This window comes from Poecile atricapillus, chromosome 1 (assembly GCF_030490865.1).
Source record: "Poecile atricapillus isolate bPoeAtr1 chromosome 1, bPoeAtr1.hap1, whole genome shotgun sequence".
NCBI lineage: Eukaryota > Metazoa > Chordata > Aves > Passeriformes > Paridae > Poecile > Poecile atricapillus.
In genome coordinates this window covers 131,561,930-131,586,287 of record NC_081249.1, presented here as the reverse complement: position 1 = coordinate 131,586,287, position 24,358 = coordinate 131,561,930, and the positions used below count along the sequence as shown (strand labels likewise).

Below are 24,358 nucleotides of genomic sequence, written 5' to 3'. Positions count from 1 at the left end.
ACTATGTCTGCATAATCGGTGAAAGCTTTCTTCAGCTGCCCAACAAAACTTAAAATATATTAAAATGAAACAAATTTTTCTTTTCATGTAGAGAAGTGTAATTTTCTTATATGAATAAGCGATAGTTTTTCCTGAAGAAGAATTCTAATTCATCCAGTTCACTAGCAGGATGATTCTCCATGAATGTGAAACTGTCCAGTAACTTGTTATGTTCTTATTGGGCAACCTGAAGCTTTAGTGTCTATTAATTTCTTTTTGTTCAAGCTGTGCTCAGAAGACATGGATATTACACAATTGGCTAAGTTGTTGGTTTCTTTTTCCACCAGAATATTCAGTAAATATGCTACAAACAAATAATCTTCTCAAAATCTTTTGTTAAGAGGAAAAAAATATAGCCAGGGTGCCAACCTCACAGGTGTGAGACTAAGAATATGACTTCAAAAATGTCATTGATTTCTTGGTTGTTCCACTTAAGGTGCTTAGGCCCTGATTCTTTTCCAGGGGACCTAACTTTGTGCAGCAGTTTATATATAGTTATATATATTATAGCCTCAATCTTTACATTTACTTTACATTGACACAGCTGCAGCTGTGAATGTTCAGCAGTTCCTCAAATAAAGCCCCAAGTTTTTTTAAATTGAGCTCCCAGAAAATGAAACTGCGACCCATCATTTCTCCTTTTGCAGTTCTCTCCCTCATTCATTTAGTTTCTTTGAACTTTTGCAATACATACATAGCCAATGACTGCATGGGCAGCAGCCTCATTTGCTCTGCTGTTTCAGTTTCTGCTTTCATCTGGGATTATCCCATATGCTGAATATAGCAAGAATACCATACAAAAACTGTGTACATTAAAAAAATATTTAAAGAATATATCATAATGTACACAGGGGCTGAATTAGGATTTCCTGGGGAACATTAATTTTAAGATTTCCATATCTTTCCATTACTTGACTTAAAAAAATTAATAATGTTCTTTTATAGGAATAAAAATGATGGTTAATTTTCTCCTCTATGTATTTAGGGAAATGAAAATGCGAGAATAATATTCTTGAAGATATTAGTGCCTTCTTTTCTAAAATATTTTCACAGCTATTATTCCAGAAATATATATCCGTGACAGTACTAGGTTAATACTTGAACTCCATGACCTAAGAGATCTTTTCCAACCTAAATGGTTCTTTGGGTGTATGGCATGTAGACTGGTGCTTGAGAACCTAAAGCTCTGTTTGTTGGAATTATCTCAGGAAATTCTTGCTTGATCTGTATTTATGTTTATATAGGATATGATAATTTGTTTAAGTCAAAATTTTAATAGTAAAAAAGGGGCTACAGAACAGATTTTTTCAGTATATTTTAGTGTCCTGGAAAATACTGCATTATGTACCATAGAGACCTTCAGAAATGACAAATGGAGAGGAGATTCTAGCTATTGTTTTCATTCCTTTGCCTTCTTGTTTGAAGTAATTTCAAATCAAGAGCATATTATTTTGCTTTCTTTGTATTATACTTTTACATACGAAAATACTTAAGAATTTATAATGAAAAATTCTTTTTGGTATACAATTGTTTTAATTTCAGAATATTTAATGTACGAGCTGAGTTAAGATTTTTATACACAGTATTAAGAAGCCTTCAAATAATTAAACAGATGTTTATTACTGCATTATTAAGGTAATGAGTAGAATATAATTTGGGGGAACAAAATAGATGTTTTTTGAATCATTCAGGTTTTGTTCTTAAGTCATCTGGTGTCACAAATTTTGCAAGGAACATTAATCAGTTTAATAGAAAAGGATTTTCCTTGCTTTTCAGGAAGACCCCTCACTCTCATTCCCTCAATCCTCTGAAACTAACCTGGTGTGAAGGAGCCTCCACACTTTTGTTTTTTGTACTGCCTTTTGTTTAAGATGTTTTTATTTCTCAAAACTTTCTGTAATATGTTCATATTAATTTTACATGACTTCTAACTTGCTAAAAGATGCAATACCTCCTTAACGTTACACTTGAGGAGAAGGAGCAGTAACATAAATGCCTATTTGTGCTACCAGAGAATTTCTTGAGTTGAGATGCAATCCTCTGCTTCCTTCACCTTGCTCCAAGAAGGGTTGTGCAATGCTAAGAGAAAAGAAAATCTGCCCCTCTGTCCTTAATAAAATGTCTGGGTTCAGTACATAGCTGGACACAGACTGGCATTCCATTTGCTACCTCTTGAGCTACTGGGGAAATGAATTTTTGAAAGAGAGATGCTTTATGTCCACAAAGCATATCGTACATGATTTTTTCCAGAGCAGTTTAACAAAGAAACATTTAAATATTACACTCTTAATATTTGTTTGAGTAATAAGGAGAAGAATGTCACTTCAACTCAGAGGTGTTTGTGAAGAGTGGATGCCAAAGATGAGAGTGAATTGTTTAGATTTATAAAAAGGCTGTAGCAAAGTACAGAGGTATGAGATTATGAGAAAGAATAATCAGGCGAAATATTGGGTGAAATTTCAAATCTGTTGAAGACTGAGGCTGTGATGGATATATGCTGATGAGTTCTAGCTAAGATACTGGCTCTGTCTGTTCTTTTCCACTCTGAGGAAAAAAAAAATGAGAGCAAATCTAGAGCTCTTCAATAAAGAAAGATGTGAGGATGTGGAGGCAAAGACAATAATGAAAACTGAGATCTGCTTCCATTAGCACAACTTTCTTCTTTCACAAAGTAACAAAATATTGCAAAATATTGCAAGTCCTATTGATTTCATTACTTTGCTAGTATGTACATAGCAAGAGACAGGGAAATAAGTGTGTCATTCTCCTTTTTCATATCAGTTTCATATAACTTTTTGCCAGGGATTGCAAGCAGTTTGTGGCTCCCCTTTTCCTGTCTATCCCTAATTGCTGTTGTTTAAAGCCTAAAGCGACTTTCTCTTGCCCATATTATATGTTCACTTGAAAAGCAAATAGAGGTGCAGATACTAAGAGAATAGGTGAATACATGTAATATACTGTATGCTATCATTGTAATGCAAATAAGGGAATAACTTTAATGAATACAGCCAATCTGACAGTAAAATATAGCTTATCATGGAATGGTGATTTTTAAGTGGAGGAATGAAATGTACATGCAATTTTAATACACTTAAAAGATATTTCTCTTGTTCTAATATGCCAAAACATTGCATCCAAGCAATTACACCGACACTTGAGAAAGCTTCTCTTGACATACGGAGTGTATTGTCTAGTGCGGTGTTCATGAAATTAACATTTTCCTGAAGTAATCATATACAATTAAGTGACCAAATAGTTCCGAGGCAATACAACTGTATTACAGGAACTAAATATATTTCTTCACACTGATCCTGCATGTTTTAGTTGAGCAGTCATTAGCATGTTTATAATGGTTCTAATTTAGCACAACATTTTCTGAATTTCATCCTTGAGTCATTTACAAATTGTTCATATTGAGTAAACAAAGGAAACAGATTGCATTTTATACTTAGTAATTTATCTGAAAGAAGAGGGGAGGGTTAATTGTCTGAAAGTTTTGCTCTGTTTGGGGAAATGATTCTAGTCTTGCCTTGCTTGGCACACAATGCCTTTTTCCCTCTGTTCTAGGGGAAAAAAAAAAAAAGGATGGAGGAGTGAGCAAAATGAAAAATTAGGATCAGGACAAGATTTGCCACTCCCAAAGGGGAGTGTGGAGCAGAACTGGAGCTGGCACGAGATTATCTAAAACAGTTGGTGCATTCCTTAATGATCAAGTGCTTGAGAAGTCCAGCTCTCTCTCACAGAGCATCTGTGTTGATGTTTATATCAGCGCCCTGCTGTATGGGAAAAGCATGCTTTCTCTTGTTGCTTTCCTAAAAATAGTATGGCATATAGCATTGTATGAGTTATTTTAAGAGAACAAAAACATTTGCAAGGTTAAAGGTCCTGCTTTTTAATAAATAAGTAAAAATAAAGGTCAGGGCTGTATCTTAGGCTGTTCTTTCCATAAAATTCAAACTCCTTTTCATCCAGAGTTTTTCACTGAGCAGAATTCTGCTCTTAGCAGTAGAGAATTCCTGTTGAAGCAAACCATTTTAGGCAGAACTGGTACAAGTTCAGACTCTACAGTTTTTCCCACTAGCCGCATTATAAAAAGCAGGTCTGGAAATTACCCCCAGCTAAATTCCAGTGTTTCTGTTTAGAATGTCTGTTGTTTCAAGATCTAGACCATTCAAGTAGTACAAATGAATTCAGAGGAAAACCAGAACATTTTAATGCCTAATTATTTTTAGTGATCTTGGAGAGTTTTAATTAAAAGTTAAGAGACCTCTCCAAGCTCTTAGAGTTCTAATTTTATCATATTGTGAAAATCTTGTCACTATGAAAAAATGTGCAGCAATTGGCAGATCTGCCTGGTTCCCTGTACTGAACAAAACGGTGTGTTTGGTAGTCAGACCTCAGTTGCATTTCCATCATTGCTCTTGAAAGAAAATATCTAATGTGGGCTGACTGGCTTTTGCATATAATTGTATTTAGGAGGTGTTCTCTGCCTTTTTTTTTGTTGTTGTTTTTGTTTGGTTGGTAGTTTTTCGGTTTGGTTTTTTTTGGTTTTTTTTTTTTGTTCCTCTCAATTTATTTTTTTAAAAACTTTTACAGAGTTGAATAGGAAAAGAGTCAATATGTGAGAAGGGAGTAAGTGACTGGCCAGGATTATTTGTCTCCTTAACATCCCAAGCAAGATATAGAATTTAGGAGAGATTTTATTGTATTTTATTTGTAATTTGCAATAAAAAAATCAAAAGGTATTAGCATCTTTTCCTGTTCTAAATGTCACGTTGCTCATTTTTGTGTTGTAATTGTATTTTTTGCTTTTCAAGAACTTGAATTTGGAGAACTGATTAAATCAAGGAATTCTTGAGAAGTTGGCCATAGAGATTGGTTTGCTGGCTAACAACATGTCGAAATGCCTTATATTTTAATTTTCTGTTGGTCTAACATGACAATTAATTATGGTACAAGAATGGTATGGAAATTGAGAAGGATGAGATGAGATTCCCCTGACCTGCTGCTCCACTGACAGCAAGATTGAAGCCAAGCTGCTTATGTGCAAGAGGCAGTGACAGTATATTGCAAATATGGATGTTAAGCCTTCAGGCTGATCTTTGATTAGTTTTGTATTGTTGCTGTCTCCTTTTATTTAAAGTTTATTGAGACAGAAAAGGATAATTGGTGTTTGAAAGACGAAAAAAAGGAGCTATGGCAACAAAAGTATTCTATTTTATAATGTTACACAAATGTTACATCTTTGGATAAAAATAGAATAGATATACCATACAGCAGTGCAATTTCAAATAGTCATGGTTAAACTATATTTTATTTTTCAAGCAGTGAATGGAAACATGAAGTCCTTAATTTAATTTTGAATTGTTAGAAAATTATAAAGTTGCGTTCTTTCAAAGTGAATTAAATTAACCTTTTGCTTTTTTCTTTGATACAGAATTGTTAGAGTTTGCATATAATTTAAAAATACATAACATGAAGCATGAAGATTAGGAAATATTTTTATGATTTCATTCTATGCTAGGTGGTTCTTTACCTCAAGGAAATCTGATTGGCAGTGAACTCACAAAAAACACATAAGCAAGCTGCTGCCATGTACTCAGAGAAGGATCTGTTAACTAAAGGTCCTAACACAGGTACATTAAAACTCATCACAGGTTTTTAAAATACATAGTCTGTTTTCTGAATATTTCACAATTTTAATGACTGGATCTAATAATAGCAACAGTGGACCTGTTGCTTTAGTTTAATTGTAAGTAATGAAGGTTGACTAGAGTAAATCAAAATTCTTCTTGACTATTATTCAGAAATATTTGTACTGGTTTCATTTAGATTCTTCTACTTAGAAGAGGATTTAGTATTCTGTGAAGAGTATTGAAACAAATCTTTGTCTTTTCGATCTGTGATGTATTGTGTTGTTATTATTTTAGATGTCGTGTCCTTAGCTTTACCCAGTTGAAAAAAAACATGCTTGCACTTGAAGCATGGGGGGAGGTGTGCAAAGGTGCAAGAAGAAGCAGGTTAAAAATGTTAGTCACTGATGCAAATGTTAATTTGCAGCTTAGTTGATTTCGGGGGAAAAAGCAGCTCTTCTGTAGAAGGAATCAGGTGCAATAGGTCTAGTAAGCACTAGACCAAAGCACTGTCTGTCACAGGAGTTCATACTCTTATTTAACATTCTTTCAAATTAAAAAAACACACACAATACTTTTTCTCAAACAAATATTTCATAGATGCTGACAGGCTAATTCCACTTTTGCTGTTTTTCTTATACAGACTTGAATGAGGCATGTGAACTCATTTGACAAAGGCCAGTCCAAAGGACATCTTTTCTCCCATGGAAATGAAGGCAAATAAATGTAGTGAGTGTAGCTTTGGGAATATAGAACATTAGAGATGTTAGATTAGACAACTTGAAAACTGATATTTAGTCCCAAACCCTGCTCAAATGTGATATTTTTATGTTTAACAATATCTACTAAATTATCATAGGATATAACTATATACTTAGTCCTGATATAGAGACAAATTTGCCTTTAGTTCTGCCGTATAATTCTTCTTAAATACAGAAAAGAACTTTATCCTTCTCCTACTGTGGATTTGACCATGTTTTAGAGAAATTTCTCTTGCACCATGCCTGACTTCTCTTCTAAATCCTCTACCATGTCTTTCTCAGTGCCTCTTTCCTTAAGATATAACAATTCAGATACATGTAGAAATATGTCACCTATACCTCCATACCTTTGATTGAATTACATTTCTGTATTGTTTATGAACTTGCTGTGCATTTGCAATCATTATTAATGAATCAATGTGCTTTTGTCTTCTGTCACAAAATAATGTGTGTATTCAAAAAGAATTGTATGCAAAACAAGTCATGTTTTAGAACTCATATCATTAATAATTATCAGTTTGCAGTATTGTTACAACATGTTTTGAGGGAAAGCTTATTATAAAAGAAATAACAAGGTACTGCACAGTAGAAAGAATAAGACAGTTCAGTTGATCACTGATATAGGTGTTATAAATATGCCAGTCTGTACTATAGTGTTTTATTAAGTCTCAAAAAGTCAAAGCTGATTTGAAATAATAATGTCTGACAGTCAGTTCTTTGAAGTTTTGCTGCTGCACTCTCACATTTAGGTTTTCTTTTATGTATGACTTTACCATAAAAAAACAAAAACTCACACATGGCATGAACGTCTTCTTTTTTTTTTTTTTTTTTTTTTAATCTGTATTTCAAAGAAAGTAATAGGAGGCTACTTCAGTGAATTAAGAGGAAAAAAAAGGAACAACCTCCCTGTTCAATCAATGAGGATAGGTGCAGGCCACTGTCAGGTCATACAGTATTCATGTAAGCTATATCTGGGGTGAGTAACTTGTTGAAGAATGTAAAAGTGAAATTAAAAGAAAAAAAAAATCAGAACTGAAAAAGGGAGAATAAGGACGAGACAGGAGGAAAAAGCTAGTCCTGATTTAAACAAGATGACTTTCACTCAGTCAGAAGAACTTGAGAGCTTGGCTGTGATAGCTAACATGCTCGTTCTTCATCACTGGCCGTGCAACAAAGAGCTGGATTCCATCCATTCCATGACTGATTGATTACCCAACGGACAAATGTTAATTCTTTTCATCGATGCTTTGTCATTGTGAAAAGATCCTTTTCATCTAACACCTAGGGGGTTTTTTACCCCTCAGCTTTTTTTTTCCTGATTATATATCTTTTAGCATCCTCTTCTCATTCACCTCTGCAAAACTGTCATGTCTAACAAGATTCTCACAGTACTTTAAACTCCTTTAGTTTACAATTAAAATTGCTAAGTATGTAACAAACCGTGATATTAAATAATACTCAGTGATTTAATTTAGTCATCATAAATATACTTAACCTGTTTGCTGTCCTTGAAGGAATTTTTTTCCTAGTTCGCAAGAGAAGCTGTGTGTTTTTTAATAGAATAAATTGCTCCAGTGCAACTTCACGAGTTTGATCTTACATGTGCCAGTAGAAAATATGCTACTTTGCGGCATAAGCCTAACTGTGGTTTATAAAGTCAGTGAGAAGAGCTAAAAATGTATAAATGCTAATTTCTTTCATTGCTTCTTTTATAATTGTCTTTAGCAAGAATACCCCTGAATTTTGAAAATGTCAGGATCCACAAGGTTTTGGAATGGTGCTGAAGCAGTGCAGGGAGAGTGATGCAGTGCAGATGTAAACTCGGGCTCCTTTCTTCACTGTTCAGTGCTGGATTCCAAGTCGATGTTTTCTTTCTATAGTGAATCAAATCAGAAAATGAATCAATATGGATGAAGACATTTTAGTGATGTCAGAAGATATCTCTGTAGATTATATATGTCTGTAAAAATTAATTTTCAGTACAGAAAGAAGAAAAATCCCTTTCTGATTCACAAACCTTTTCAAAATGTGTGTTTGTGAACATGGAATACAGAACTTGAAAGGAGTCATGCCTTTCAAGTACAAGCTTTATATTTAGTTTTGGGTCTAATGTGGAGGATCTCCAGAGGGCTTTAACCACATATCATTATTTTAAATTTCAAAAATTAGGCATAATAAACATGGTAATTTAAAATTTACAGGATTATCACAACACTAGTTTTACAATGATATAAAAAAGTTTATTAAAAGGCTCATTGTGTAATCATTTTTTTAATCCTCCCAATAGCAAAATACAGTAGCTATAAATTGTGTGGTCAGATCGAGAACACAGAATTTGAATGAGATAGGGGTGTTAAAAAACTCTTTCTTAAGGAATTTTTCAGTCATTTGTAGAGAAAAATTCTAACTAGCAACGTGATTATATCAAAAAGGCACACAAATAGACCTGTTTTCCAATCTAGCTTTTTCCCAATCTGTCTTTAGCAATACATTTTTTGTCCTTACATAATATAAGAACACTACAGATAAGCATGGGTGTTCTTAGGAACAGTAAGAGAAGAAATAAAACAAGTGCTTTTGAAGAAAGTATTTTATCAGCTCCAGTAATATGCTAGTTATTTATTTACTTTCATTTTTTTATTGATTTTTTTTCTGTGTGAATTGAGGAAAATATCTTACTAAAAAACAGTAGAATACATAACTTATAGCAAACATCAAAATAAAATTCTAAAGCTTTTTTTTTTCAGGGATGAGGGGTCTGAAATTTTGGCAGGGGAGAAACACAGAAACCTCATTTTAAACTAATCATGATATCACAAAAAAGGACAAATTATAATGTTCTATTGTTAATTGATGGTTATTTCTTGATTCTCCTATTATCAGGCCAGAACTCATAAAAGTAATAAGTGCCTGTTATTGTTAAAAGTAAATTGTTATTATATAACTAGTATTTTAATGCTGCCTATTGCAACTTACAGCTCCTTAATTTTGTCTCTTTCATAGAAAGATATAATTAGTAAATAAATTAGCTTTTCTGCTGAAATATTACTTCAAAAATATTTATGAGCTGTGCTGTCTTTCCATGGAGGCTTGTACGGTGAAACTGTGTTGCAAATTAAAACCTGATCTTTGATCTCTTGCTAGTTACGGTTTGGTTTGCTTTCAACTGGTTTTTGTTTTGTTTGGGGGTTTTGTTTGTTTATGTCAAATGAGTTATACTCATGAATTTTTAGGCTGAAATGACTTGTGCCCTAAAATATGATTGGCCATATGACCATTTTCTTCCTTAAAGTTCTCCCTAAATCTTTAACTCCTCCTTTTGTGACCTCTTTGAATGTCTCTCCTCCCTCTGAGTATTTTTGGAATCCTCTGAAGTGGAACAAACTGTTACCCATTGCAATGACATGATCTGTGTTGCCATTCTTAAATCTGGGCTTTTTGCTTTTGCTTTCACCTGTGTGAGTGCTTCTGCTGGGACTGCTGAAATGGGAATTTCAGCTGCAAGTTGACCTTAATCTGCCAGTAATTTGGTGGAAGTTAAGTTAGACTGAATTCTGCCTTCTCCTACAATCCACTGTTAATTTGTGACTGGAGTAGGACCAGCACAAAAATAATTCAAATTTGTGATATTATTAGCTGCTTAGAAAGCATTGTGCAAATTTGTCTTCTAAAAGAAGTGGCCCCTTGCTATGAGAGTTTCTAGGAAGTGAGTGTGTGTGGCTGTTCCCAGTGTGTGCATTGAGGAACACTGTGCTCAGCAGTGCCCAGAGTGATGTGTGGTCTTACTAAGAAAGCCCTTTGCAACATTTTGTTTTGGGAACAAAACAAAAAAGATACATGCAGGTAATGGTTTCGATATTTTGCAAACTGGGCCTAAGGAGTTCCAAGGAGTTTAGCACAGATACTGCTGGTGAGTCTACCTACAGGTGAAAGTAAGCACACAAAGTTTTGAAGAGATTTTATTATTGCTAACTGGGAAGGGAAAATAAGTGTTAAAATGTTTGCAAAGTTTTCTTGATAATTGTTTAGAAATCTGAATTTTGCTTCTTAAAAGTCATAAAAACCCACATCACATCAACCACAGAATCACAGAATGGCCTGGGTTGGAAAGGACCTTAAAGATTATTTTATTCCAAACCCTGCCCTAACCCAAAAAATTTCTAAAATTCTAAATTCTAAACCCAAAACCTGCAGCATCCAGGGATACCTTCCACTATCCCAGGTTGCTCAGAGCTCCAGGCAACCTGGCCTTGAACACTGCCAGGGATGGGGCATGCACATCTTCTCTGGGCAGCCTGTTCCAGTGCCTCACCAACCTCACAGTTAAGAGTTTTCTCCTAATATCCAATCTAAACCTACTCTCTTCCAGTTTGAAGCCATTCCCCCTTGACCTATCACTACATTCTCTTGTAAATAGTCTCTCTTCATCTTTCTTCTAAGCTCTCCTCTGGAGAATTTGCAATCTTGTAGGCTCCCTTCATAAGAATTTCTATCTTAAAAGTCACCTTTTCTAGGTATCTGCAAGGTTATCTACAATTTAGACATCAGAGCCAATTAATTTAATTTAGGAACCTTTAGAAAAAAGGACCTTTAGAAAAAAACCTTTAGAATTTATTGAAGTCTGTTATGCTCAATATAAAATTTTGTAGTGGGATTTGGCGTCTGATCATATGAAGCTTACAAGGGCCAGTCATTTACTTTCTTCAACATGTAATGACTTCAGTGACAGTTTTGCCTACATAAGGCCTCCCAGACTGGGGCAAAGCCTTGAAATGTATTCTGAAGTTCATATGACGAAAGCCTATCTTCTAATCATTGCATGTTGTTCATAGCATACTGAGAAAATTTCTGATACTGTGAACATCGAATATGTAGAGTGCTTTCATAAATTCCATGGAGACATTATAGGAATAACTTTTGCATTGACATGGGTATAAAAATGGGTTTCAGATGTCACTGTGTGCCAAATTTCCAAAAAAAGCTACTAAACCTTCATGTATAATTTCGAGTGTACAATCATTCTCAAATGAAAAAGACAGAATTCGTATATACATTGGCAATCTATGCATGTAAATTGGCAGTTAGCATGCATAAATACTCACCGAAGTTTTCCTTTCAATTAGACCCTTGTTAAATCCATAGTAACTCCATTAACCTCAGGGGAATTACTTTGGATTTAAAATGCAGTTAAATAAGAACTCTGGCTACAAGTTCATTTCCTTTCTAAGCTATGGTTTGACTGGTACTGGGAGAAGAGTATTAAAACGAAGGTGGCACCTGTTTTCCGGTAAGAGCATGTTTAATATATATATATATATATATATATATAATTTTATTTTTTTTTTTAATAGATTCATCCTGTATGGAAAAGCTACTTTCTAAAGACTGGAAAGAGAAGATGGAAAAATTAAACACAAGTGATCTCCTTGGAGAAATTAAAGGTATCTCACTAGATCAAATTTTAAATGTTTGCATCTATTTTAGGAAGGGAATTGAGGATTTTTGAAAGTTCAGAAAAAATAATAGAAATAGCTGTCATGACTAGAGGGTGCTGTTCTTTCCAGTCAACTCACCCTGGTTTTTAATGTTTATCTTTGAAATGATGGATGGACGAGTGTGCCAAAAAAATGGAGTATGTCACAATCGTTATAGGCAGTATCAGGAATATTATCACAAAACACCAGGTTAGTTACATTAGTTCACTGACATCAGCTATATATCTCTGAGCAGAGGAAGAGGAAGAAATGCAGAGTAACCAGTACTTGGTACTGCTTCTTCCCAGTTGCACAAACTGTGTGTAGAAATATCTTTCAGATTATAAAAGTAATTGTACTTTTATACAATTGTGTCATTGAATCTTTGATTCAAAATTAAAAAAACCCAAAATTCTATTAATTCCCTTATGTAGAGATAGAGCAGGTCTGGATAAAATTTGGGACTTACTGAAATCAGAGCAAAATTTCTTGTATATGTGGGCAATAATTTCCAGTATTCTCTTTATTTCTTGAGCCAGCATCTTAGGAAAAGTGGAATTGTCTTGAGAATTAAAGTAGAAAACTTGAAATGTTTTTCCCTACCCATCAATATTACCATGCATTTTCTTAGCAAAAAGAAATTCAGTGTTATTGATTAAGCAACAAATTTAACATGTGCTTTTTTTTGTGCTGTGAGAAGGGGTCATAAGGCATGTTTGAGGAGTATACAAAGTACCCAAGATTTATTTCTCTTCTTTTGTATAATTTTGTTAAACTGCATCTACAAAGGTGTGGAAACAAAGAGTCATGTTAATATCATCATATTAATAAATATTTTCCGTAAAATTCTTTAATGTTAACAAATTATATATTATATTTTATGAAATTTGTATGAAAGATTGGCTCTTTTTAATCAACCTTTTAACCAAAAGGTTGGATTCTCCTGATTTTTCTGGTAGAATTATGACAATGCATATATGTTAGGCAGGTAAGAAATCCCATAGTAAAGTCATTCAGAGAAACATAGCATAAAATTTTGCAGGAACATATTAAAATCGACTGCAATAAAATCCAAAAAAAATTATGTCTTGAAATCACAATCTATTTAAAGCCATATTGTCTCCTAATAGAATGGAAAACATTGAATGCTAGTTTAATTATTATTGTCTATTAATTGCAAAATACAGCTACTTAGTCTTTAAATAGTAACTACTTGAATGCTATTAGTGAATCAAATTTAAAAGAGGTGGCATCTCCAATAATGAGAATAATGTTCTTTATTCTTTTACACGGCACAGAATGCTTTCTAATGACATCTCATTTATTGAAAAAGAAAGGTTTGTTTTTCTGGATTTATGTTGTTCCTCCTATTTTCTTAGCATATATGTTCTCTGGAGAGTGAGTGGGTGGAGTTCTTCCCTCTCATCCTTTTCTCATCTACCTACAAAGCACTCTCACTCAGATTTGGAAGAATTCTCAACTACCTTTTCCAGGGGAATAGCCTATTAGCTTTATAAAAAGGATCATCAGATTAAGCTCAGCAGATTCAACTGAGTCCCTCAGTTTCCACAGCCCATTTCCTGTGTAACTTGTCCTTAAGTTGTCATAATATCTGCAGTATTCATCCATGCTGCTAGCTGGCTTTTCCAGCAAGATGCAATGCTGAGTCTTTGCTACTGCAGCTGCATTTAATTTTTTAAAAATAGAACCAACATGGAAGACGAATAATGGTTGCTGTTATTTTGTGCTTTATGCTTCAGATTTCCTGACAAAGAAAACTAGGTTCAGGGTTACACAGCTGGAGTAGAAACAGGTCTGAAGTTGGAATCCTTTCTGTTGGGCTCCCAAACCCATGGCCTAACTACTGTCTCCAGACTGGTTAACTCCGAGCCAAGAAAACCACTACTAACACAATAGTCTGCTATTAACTCCTATTAGTGTTTGTGTACCTTAAATGAGCTCAGAAAGGAAAAAAAAAACCAAACCAACCCACAAACAAATAACAATCTAGCACATGGCAGCATGAAAACCTGATTACGTGAAGGAAACAAAACCAAGCAGGGGAAACATCAAAAGAAATCATTCATTGTCCAAGGTGGTAGATTCCACAATCATGAAGTTCATTTTCAAAGTTCATGATTGAATTACCAGCAAGGTAACTGGCAGGGCATTCTAGGATCTGAAAGATCTACATTTGAAAATCTGCTTCTTTGGGAAGTCAAATATATTTGTCCTTAATTTCCATTAGATCCTAAATAACTTTATTGAACTGCCCTTGTGAAGAATTTGTGCTCATATTAATGAGAGCCTAACTTAAAGACATGAAGTGATGCGGTAAAAATAAATAAATGAGTTCATTAGGGAAAAAAAAAATAATCTTGATTATAAGAAAGGAAGGTGTGGTCCTGTGAGGAACTGCTCTTTGCACTGACTGTTACTGGGAGTTGTTTATTTTAGAGAGAAGGTGTTGTTCTCACTAAGGATAACCTGAGCAAATATCCTTCCTCTATGTCTGCACAATCACAACCCTCCCCCTTCAGTGAAAGACTAGCATCTTGGTTGTGGGAAGGCAGTTCACTAAGAATCAGTGCCAGAAAAAAGGATGAAAGCAGGCAAAAAAAATGTACCACTGACACAAACTGTTTCTATTCATGTTTGGGAAGCACACAGACAAGAAGAAAAGATAATTGGCTGAGAGAAACAAATAAAAATGGTATTTTCTTGCTTTACCTTCTATATTTAGAACACAATAGTGTTAATCAAGATATAATTATAAACTATATCTATTAATTCAGACAATAGAGGCCAATACAAAAGTAACAAACAGTGAATAATTCTTTTTTTTTTTCTCAATGTGGGATTGTTCCTGTTCACAATTACTCTTGCATATTGTGCTTCACTTGTAAAATTGCTTTTTCTGAGTTTCTTTATTAGGATTTCAGTTATTGATAATGGTCCAGATTCTTCCTTGAATTCCAGCCAAACAAGCCATTGACTTCAGGGAGGTTGCATGAAACTGAGGAGAATCTGGCAGAATGCTTTGTAGCCAAATTCCAGTGGTTAAATAAGTCTGCTTGTTCATTTGATATATTTATAAATGAAACACATAGGTCAAATTTTCAAAGGTCTCTGAAGCATTTGACCTGAGTTAAATGTCTTGCTCACCTGGAGAAAAAAACCCCAGAGCTGTCTGTGCAAAACATTTGATTGTATGCTATTTGCCAGGGTATGCATGCAAATAGATTTATTTAAGGTATGCAAGCAATTTATTAGGTTTACATCTGGCTTTTGCAGTGTTTGCTTTCTTTTGTATAAAAATTAGGATCAGGAAATACTTTTCATTCTAATTGTTGTTATTACATATTTGAATAAACAAAGTGAGGCAGGGCTCTTTTCTTTATTTCCAGATTTTTGGATGCACAGAGTTCTGTCCTCACCCTCCCTCACTGCATGTATTTCTGTTGCTTGGTTATCTAGTTTTTCTTCAGCAGCCACAGCTAGGCAGAGTAGCATCATTTATCACTATACAGAGTCTGTTTTAAGTTTTCTGTTTCTGTTCCAAATATAAATCTCTGGAATAGCACAGTCTTGCATGCATCAGGCAGTTGTCCTACTGAAATAGCCCGCAATGGTCTTTCTCAGCATGCAAAGTCTTTGAAGATCAAATAAGAAAGGTCAGTCTTAAGTAACTTAACCAATGATGTTATCATGCAAGGGTCAGAATTGGTCTAGCAGCCTTAGAGGAGAGTGACTCCTGGGTCAGCAGCTACCATGCTGCAGGTTAGTCCTCTGCCTTCCATTGGTGGTGTTTACAACTGGATCTCTCTATATTTATAGGTATTGTGACTTGAATGTCACATGCTGCCTTTGTAGAGTAGACTCTATTTTGGGGAGGTGAGTGATTGATTAAAGTCATTGGCTTTATCCAACACAGAAAACTTTCCATTATCCTTCCCATGCTTATCCCATCTCCTTTTCTATTTGCTGCTTTACTAATAAGAGTCTAAATCCCGTATTTTATGTGATGTGCACATTTAATGGCCTCAAAATATTTGGGTAGGTGGGAGGCAGAATTCGTGTTTCCTAGGAAAAGCTTAATTTAGTATAATGAAACAACTTCTCCTACTTGATAGTCTTCTTGTAAGATATCCACAAACAATTTTGGAAAGGATATTTGTCCTTGGTATGAGAACAGGAGAGATGCGAGGAGGTGTTTTTTAGGAGCATTTTTTATGTGTATTAATGACTGGAAGAGGACAGTGAAGCACAACTGTTTGAATCCAGTAATTTAACACTCTCCATTTCTGGAATAGTCTTGGAAAGAGTTGTGCATGAATGAATCCTTGAGAAACCTTGTGGTTTTTACAGTGAATTAATTTTTTTTAAAAACATGCATGATTTACAAAACATTTTAAAATGTTGTTTTTGCTTCTATTTTATAAAATTTGTCACAGATAAGCTTTCAGGTGTTTCTAGCTACACTGCATCAAATATGAAGTCCGTTTTGAGGAAAATAAATCTGTTTTCCTTTAGCCCTGATCAACACTGTAGTCTGAATTTGTAGTAATTATTTTTTAGCATAATTGTTGAAAATTCTTTCTCATAAAGTCCAAGGGTATATAACAGCCTGCCTCATAAATATGTATAAATAAATATATATAAGTGTTATATCATAGAAGCACTCAGAGGTTTTTAATTATGTCACTTTGTATGGCTATAGACATTTCAAAGCTCTCCTTTGTGCTCTCTGTTATAAACATATTTTATTTCTTTTGAAGTCTGTGTGATATACATACTAGCAATTAAAAACCCAGCTCAGGCTTTGAGACACAAGGTCTTCTTAATTAAAACTCAAACAAAAGCTACAAGCAGAAGCCCCACTATATGATTAAGGTCTAAAGTGTTATGATACATTAGAATCATTGTTAACTGCTAGGATTTAAAAAAATCAATACACAGGAAAAAGAATCAACTGGTTCCAATTAGTGAAACCAATGAAAACATTCAGCAAAACAGCATAGCCCAGAACTCCTACACCCAAATCCTTGAGAAATTGGTCCTGATTAGGAATATACCACAGGCTATAAAGGTTTCTCATAATGAATTTGTTTCCATGATCCAATGAAGTGATATATTTAGCTTTGTGTCACAGCTTTCCAAAGCAGCACTTTTGTTTTGCCATCCCTCCAGCCACTAGCATTTTGTGTAACATAGTACAAGGCCTATGCTTCCAGGTCTAACCTGACCTTCTAAATTAATAGATTTGAAGGCCTGAATATTTCATATTCAGTCACTTCCAAAAGTTAATGTTTGCACACCCTTTAGTTGAATTTCCTTGAAGAAGGTAATGAATTCCAAAATTAAAAATATTTTGATTAAGCTTACCAAGCCCCATTGTATCTATTTGTTATGGTCTAGATACCAGCACAATTAGATTAATCAGCAGTGTGAAACACTTTCAACTATATTGTCTTATGTCTTCTTGATTTTTTTTTAATATAAAATATCTTCAGATTTTGGATTTAGACAGACATACTCCCAGTTGTACAGACAGAGGGTAGTTCTGTGGAAGAGATTTGACTGCTCATTGTACATGGTGCTAGCGTTTAAATTATGTAGCTATAAGTCTTGGCAGGGTTGAAGCTGTGTTTATCACATTCAAAAAAGCCAAACATTTTTGTTGCTCTAGTCTTTTGGTGTGAGGGTTGTATTTCAGTGCCACCTCTCACAATCATGCCTACTTCTAATGTTCAAAGTTAATGACTGTTACCATTTCTAGCCTTTAAAACTCCAGAACTATAAATTACACTGTAATCAACCTTTCAGATAAATCAAGTTTTCCATATTGTTGAATACATTTTATAAAAAACATCAAGCAGGATGTATGCTCTTTAGTTCCAGGCACACAATGAATTTTTTACTTACCATAATCACAGAAATCGATACGTTTTTTATCTTATCAGTGTATCATTCTAAGCTTAACTATTCAGAGGTCAATGTATGAACTCTGTACAACACTGAAATAAATATGACAGCCCACTTATAGTCTGGGTTTTGTGAAATGTGTCCCAAATAATTTAGTTAGAAATAGTATCAACTGTTCATGGGAAAAAAGCAACAAGATGGATAATGATGCTAATAATAAGAAGCTGAAATGGCAATACTTTTTTTGCACATTAGAACAGACTTCTGGAATGTGATCTATTCTTTATGTTTACAATCAGTGACAATAAAATGTATGGTATTAAAATGTGTTTATTTTCAACCGCCATCTAAATTTTTTTAGCAGAAAAGAGGTTGCCCATAAACTAAAAATTGCAAGTTGGTTTTTTCCACATTTTCCACAAAAATTTGCCATTTTCCTCTCTTGGGAGATTGTTTTGATGGTATATATGTATATATGTTTGTATGTATGTGTGTCTGTATGTATGTATATATGTATATCTATCTATCTATCTATCTATCTATCTATCTATCTATCTATCTATCTATCTATCTTTTTCAGTGTATCACTCATTGCTTTCTGTAATAAATACAGAGCCTTTAACTCTGAAAGGCTTCTGTGTTGCAGAATGTACCACTGCTTAGAACTTAACGCCTTCTCCTCTGAAAGTGAATGTCAGTAGCAAATTTTCTTTTCTTTCCAGTCCCAGCTTATTTGCCAATGAAGTTTCTTACCTTTAGCAAAATAAAACTCCTACTGAAGACAAATATACAACCTCTTATGGAAAAGAAAGTGTATATGTAGGAGTTTGCACTGCTAAAATAAAAGTCGAAACTCCATTTCTTGTATTTCATCATGCTTCAGTGCTTTTGACTTTTTGTTGCTGTAGACTTACAAAGTCAAATTCTAACAAATTTATGAATGTCACCATTTATCTAGAAAAATACATATAGGCACAGTACTGAAAGGACTGAAATTTTCTGGTCAATTTGGATGTTGTAGAAACCTCCACATGTACTTTTATCAGTGTTTTGTTATTGGTGTTTTGTATTCCAGGAACTTTAAGTGCCATATAAAGAACAGTCCCTGGACACTGTTCAACCTGTGGAAGGGTGTAAGGAAAGGGGAAATACAGACTAATATTTCCTCAGTATACTCTTCCAATTTCCCACCAAATATGATTAATGGGTTGCTTGATTCAGAGGTGGTAATTCGGGTTTAATGACCCTTGATAGAATTATCATCTATGAGCATGTCCAATCACTTTTGAACCCTTTAACAGACAGCTGAAAAGTCTGTGGGGATAAGCTCATCAGCTAGGAATATGGTGTATATTTGCACCTAGTACCTTGCAGGTGTCACCTTGATCTTAGGATGGACATTCTTAGAATGCACTGTTCTCTATTCACCTCCTCTGTTCCACTACACTTTGTCATTTCTCCAGGTTGAATAGTAAAAACAGATTTATTTACTCTTTACATGGAGGTGGTTCTGCACTGTGGCCACTCTCCTCAGCCAGTTAATGTGGAAAGAAATCCCTTGCATAAAATATCACTTTCTGAGCAACATCAAACTTTGGTACCGAATAATGAGAACATTTGTGGTGATCTTTTTCACTTTGAGTTGGTTTTAAACTCCATTTCTGATCAGGAAGTCGTGTCTTGGAGTGAGATCTTGATGTGTGGATATTGTGTGGTAATGAGGATTTCCTGATGATACCAGAGATATCAGATTCTTCTTTTTCTTAAGAATATGTAAAAATACCTTACTGGGAACTAACTAAACAAACTCTGGACCCTGAGTCAGAAATGTCATCCGTAAGACTCAAGGCACACAGCGTTAGCATTGAGGAAAAAAATGAAGTAGGAGCACATTTAGTAACTCCCCTGCAACTGAGAATAGCAAGAACATAATGTGCAACCTGACACAACCACTGCCTCAAAAGCCTAAGCTCAATGAGGAATAGAAGAAGAAATACAAGAAGGGTTGTCTGTGTCCCCTCTAAACAAGTTGACCTTTCAGAAGAGGTTAATTATCCGTGGTTTTTACAAGATATCTTGATTTGTTTAACTGTCACCTCACTTAGGATCTGACCAATGACATCTGACAGTTTTCTGTCAAAGGGCAAATCTAGCAAAACTGGGCTCATTTTCCTCGTTTTCACCTCCTTCTGCCAACATTAAAGTGATTTCAGGCTAATCATGATCCCCTTGCTCCAATCAGGTCATTCACAATATTTTCCCCTTACTTGGTGAGTGAATTGATACCAATTCACTATGACTGTTCTGTTTCTCCCTCAAATATTTATGCTGGATTAAAATAAATAATTTATCTGTTTTACATCCCTGTCGCCCTGAAAACTCAGCTTCTGAGCTTGCTGACATGGTTTTCTAAAGACTTTCCCGGGACAGTAACTGTAAACATAGATATGTGTACATTCTTTCTGTTAGACGTCTTGTGATGGGCATCTCTCATGGCCAGTGCTGTGAGAAAGTGTTATCCTGACCATCCAATCCCTGGCTGTGGTCAGGAGCCTATAAATCCTGGAGGGAAAACTAAACTCTCTCTTTCTTTCACCACACCTCGACCTGTGTCCGTGTGCTCTATTCATCTTCAGCGGCAACACATCCCAACCAATTTTTTGTTTTGTTTTTTTCTGGTATGATTTGCCAATAGAGAAATTTTTCAAAAACACTATAAGGATAAAGTCCCATCAATCAATTAATACCAATTTATCAATTTTAAAGAAAATAGAGAGATTTATTGAAATAATTTCCATATAAATTTGTATGAACTGAGGAAAAACAAATCTATGAAGGATGTAGCCTGCCCTGATCTTATGAATTCATTGTAGGTATTACTCTCTGTGATAATAATATTAATAGATTTATAACCAGGCAACTTGATCAAAACTGGATCTTTGTCGTTAGCTCTCACACTTAAACTGTATTATTATGAACATATTTTTCTTACCCTTTTTTCTTTAAGTTGCTGTCAGTTTAACCCATATATCCTAATATTTACCTTTGTCTGTATTGATATATTTTAACGAAGTTTAAATTAGACATATTGTCATAAATGTTCTTGAAGAGTTATCCAAGATTAAGCTAAGACCTGTTCTTAAGCTGCGTAAAATTTGTTGCTCCATAGATAGCGGTAATGATAGGCTAACACAGTCATGTTGGGAATGATTCTTCATGTCTATTAAGATTTGTTTGAACAGTTTTCCATCACAACAGGTGCACAATTACTTTATGAGTAAAATATTATCAGCCTTCCAAATTAGCCAGGGCAAAATGCAAGTTCTCTGATTAAATAATCAAACCCAATACTTAAAATGCACTTGATTTCCACAGGAATTTTAAGTTGCTAAGTTCCAGTCTATCAGTGAAACTGTGATTGTTTTCAGCATGCAAGTAGCAGCTTGTAGAGTATCCTGTTTGGTATGTTTTACATAATTCACCCTACATTATACAACACAAAACCACTAAAAAAGCATAATAACAGGTTTTACTTCTACTAAAACAATTTTAATCTTCCAATGAAGGTATAATATTGTGCATTAAAATCAGAGAAAAAAAGTAGGCCTCTAATGGAAAATAGTTTGAAAGTGCTCTCTGTTCAATTAGGAGGCACATCAGTTTGGAAAAACAAAAAACAGTGTTCTTTTAAAATAATATCGTTTATGAAGAGGGAGGGTCTAGAGAAAAATGTCTGTGAGTCTGAAGTGCAGCTTGCAGTGTGGAGATCACATATGTCACCGGTTACCGAATAGCTTAGTAAACACAGTAACTCAGGCACCCAGGAATTGAGTCAAATCTGAAACAGGTTCACCACAAAGGGGAAATTTAGCAGTGCAGCTGTCAGGCAGAGATTATATACAGGTAACTGTTTGTTTTCATATCTGAATCTGTTTGTCAATCAAAGAATGCTATGAATCAGGAGATGGGATCTCAAATACAAAACCACAAAGTCAGAGACAGCATCTGGAGGAGCTCCAAGCCACAAAAATTAGGGAAGAAACACAGAGGGAACAAAAAACTGTAAATGCTTGCATGGATTCTGCCTCTATATACATTGAATTTAAATAATTGTGTTGATACATCAGTAATAATAATTGCTGATAAAAATTATAGTCCTTATTTTGGGCAGCAATATGTTTTACTAAATGTGAAATTAAATGCAATTTGTATTAATTAGGGATAATATGAAAGTATCTAAGTGGTTGACATTTCCGACATTTTTAAACACACTACTATGTGTGAAGATAGATCTTTTGCATTTGTTTTGACTTGGAAATACTGTGAATTGATATATGCCCCCAAAATACTCTGTTAACATAAGATCCCAGTTCTAACCCCTAAGTTCAGAAAACTATTTATAGTTCACTGTAGTTTGAAGTTTAATTATGGGATTTGATCTTTGATGTAACAGTTTAGTAGACAATCGTAGTTCTCCCTGAAAGCTAGAATACACCCTTAGTACAGATACTAAACCAAAATCTTCTAATTGAAGGTGGCACACTGAGACTGCAAGATTTAAGAAGTCAGTGTAGTGTATAGAGGTATTTTATGTAGGCTTACACAAATAAGTTATTTTAAATGTGGGGAAATTTACAGACATCAAATCTGAATTAGTAATGTCAGTTGAGCAGGTTTATTAAGGAAGGTCATGAAAATGAAATGGGCATAGCTGTTCTGTGGTTTACTTTTTACAGATTCCTTAAGAATTGTGGAATTGACTTCTAATTGAAAGTTTTACCTTCACTCTCTTCCATGTAAAATACCTAAATACATTGAACACATAGAAATGAATATAAAGTTCAAGTTTGGAAATGAGGGAAAACGGAAGATTGGTGTATTTAAAATTAATATTTTTAAAGTTGTTTTAATAAAATAGTCTTCACAAAGGACAAAATCGTTCCTCCCAAAAGGCTCACTCCAATGCTTACAGCACGACTGGATGGAGCCCTGAGCAATCTGGTCTAGTGGAAGTTGTCCCTGCCCATGGCTGAGGGGTTCTGGGTGATGAGAGGGGAATGTGGTGATGTCTGAGGTCCCTTCCAACCCAAGATATTCCATGTTTCTGTGATCCGTTAAAGGAAAACACTGCTTCTCACTTATCAAATTCAGATCATACAGACCAGCTGACATCACCACTTCCAAGGCTGAGGCTCCTATTCAAAATGATAACATTCACAGACTCAGTTTTGAAAGAGTTCATTTTCTGCAGTTCAAAAATTCAAGATATGTGATATTTCTTTAATGTTCTTGATTGACAGCTAGAAGATAGTAAATGGTTAAAAGTTGTGGGAGAATTAGAAGGTTAGTTGGTAAACTAGGTAATGCTTTTGCTATCTGTACCTATTCAGGCTTTTAGAGGGTTAGTAGTGCTATATTTTTTGTCAGAGTGAGCTATGTCATAGCAGGTACAGAGTTGTCAAGTTGGTTAAGCAACTGAAGGTTTCTCCTTCCTGAACTAAATTAATAACTAAAGCAATAATGAGTTCTTGACTTTTTTTTCTGCATAGGGAAAGAAATGTGAGGGACTGTGTGAGACTGTTGCCTTATAAATGCATTTTAATGTATTCTCTTGTATTCATTCATCCTCTTATGCAAGCTGGTTGTCTTATGCAGAGTTCTGTCTACATATGTTGAGTCTATGATAGAGCTGAAGCTGTAGGCTTCACTTTACTGCAGGTGCTGATGTCCCCTAAATGAGGGGCATTTAAAGACCTCTAGAGCAGAAAAACCTTATCTTTGCTACGGCATATGGAGCTAATGCTCCAAGGAGGAAATCGAAAATTTTTAACTGAATGCAGTCCATGCCACTTGGAAGTTTCCAAAGGGCTACTGGGTTCTCGAAAGTGATATCGAAATATCCCAAATCCTCCAACAGTCCTTCAACAATATTTCTATTTATATTTCTCTTTATTTTAATACCCTGAAATAGAAAAATATATTGATGGTTATGCTTTGGAAGCTACTGTAAGGATGTGGTTGAAAAGTATTTTGTGCTAAGCTTATTACCTATGTGAAACTCAAAGTGAGCAACCTTAGGTTTTGACCAAAACCTGTCAGCCCTAAGCCCAGGGTGTACAAACCATCACATAGATCCTGGTTCTCATGTTGGCTAGTTGGTGTTGCACAACAGAAGAGTAAATGAAACTACTTTTATGTTAAGGAAAGACAGTGGCTGACCCATAGGTATGAATTTCCATGAGGGGAAAATAAATCTTAATAAAAAAGTCATCCAGTACTGTATTTGAAGGGCCAAAGTTGCTACAAAAGAACTCAAAAAATTAGAAAAGAGATCTTTGGCATAAAGGGGAATAAAGAGCAAAACACCCATTTGGTTTCAGAAGTAATCATAAATGCAGATACAGGAGTGAGGATGAACAGGGAAAAATTATACTTTTGCACTAGTATTATCTCTACCTCTGACTAATTTCATTCCAGATCCTGGTGGGGTCTCTGCATTTTGAATTAGTCAAATAGATTCCTCTTC

At 34.7% G+C, this 24,358-nt stretch overlaps 1 protein-coding gene across 15 annotated transcripts in view; it reads left to right on the top strand.

Annotated features, from left to right (window-relative positions):
* The window catches only part of SOX6 (SRY-box transcription factor 6), a 366,339-nt gene that overhangs the window by 182,779 nt on the left and 159,202 nt on the right, over window positions 1-24,358 (top strand). For 12 of the 15 annotated variants that reach the window (XM_058851096.1, XM_058851086.1, XM_058851105.1 and 9 more), the window contains one exon: window positions 11,785-11,874. The exons of the other annotated variants lie outside the window; for them this stretch is intronic. In XM_058851096.1, coding sequence (XP_058707079.1) covers window positions 11,785-11,874 — 90 coding nt within the window. The remainder of the gene's footprint in view (window positions 1-11,784; window positions 11,875-24,358) is intronic. 15 annotated transcript variants of the gene reach the window in all.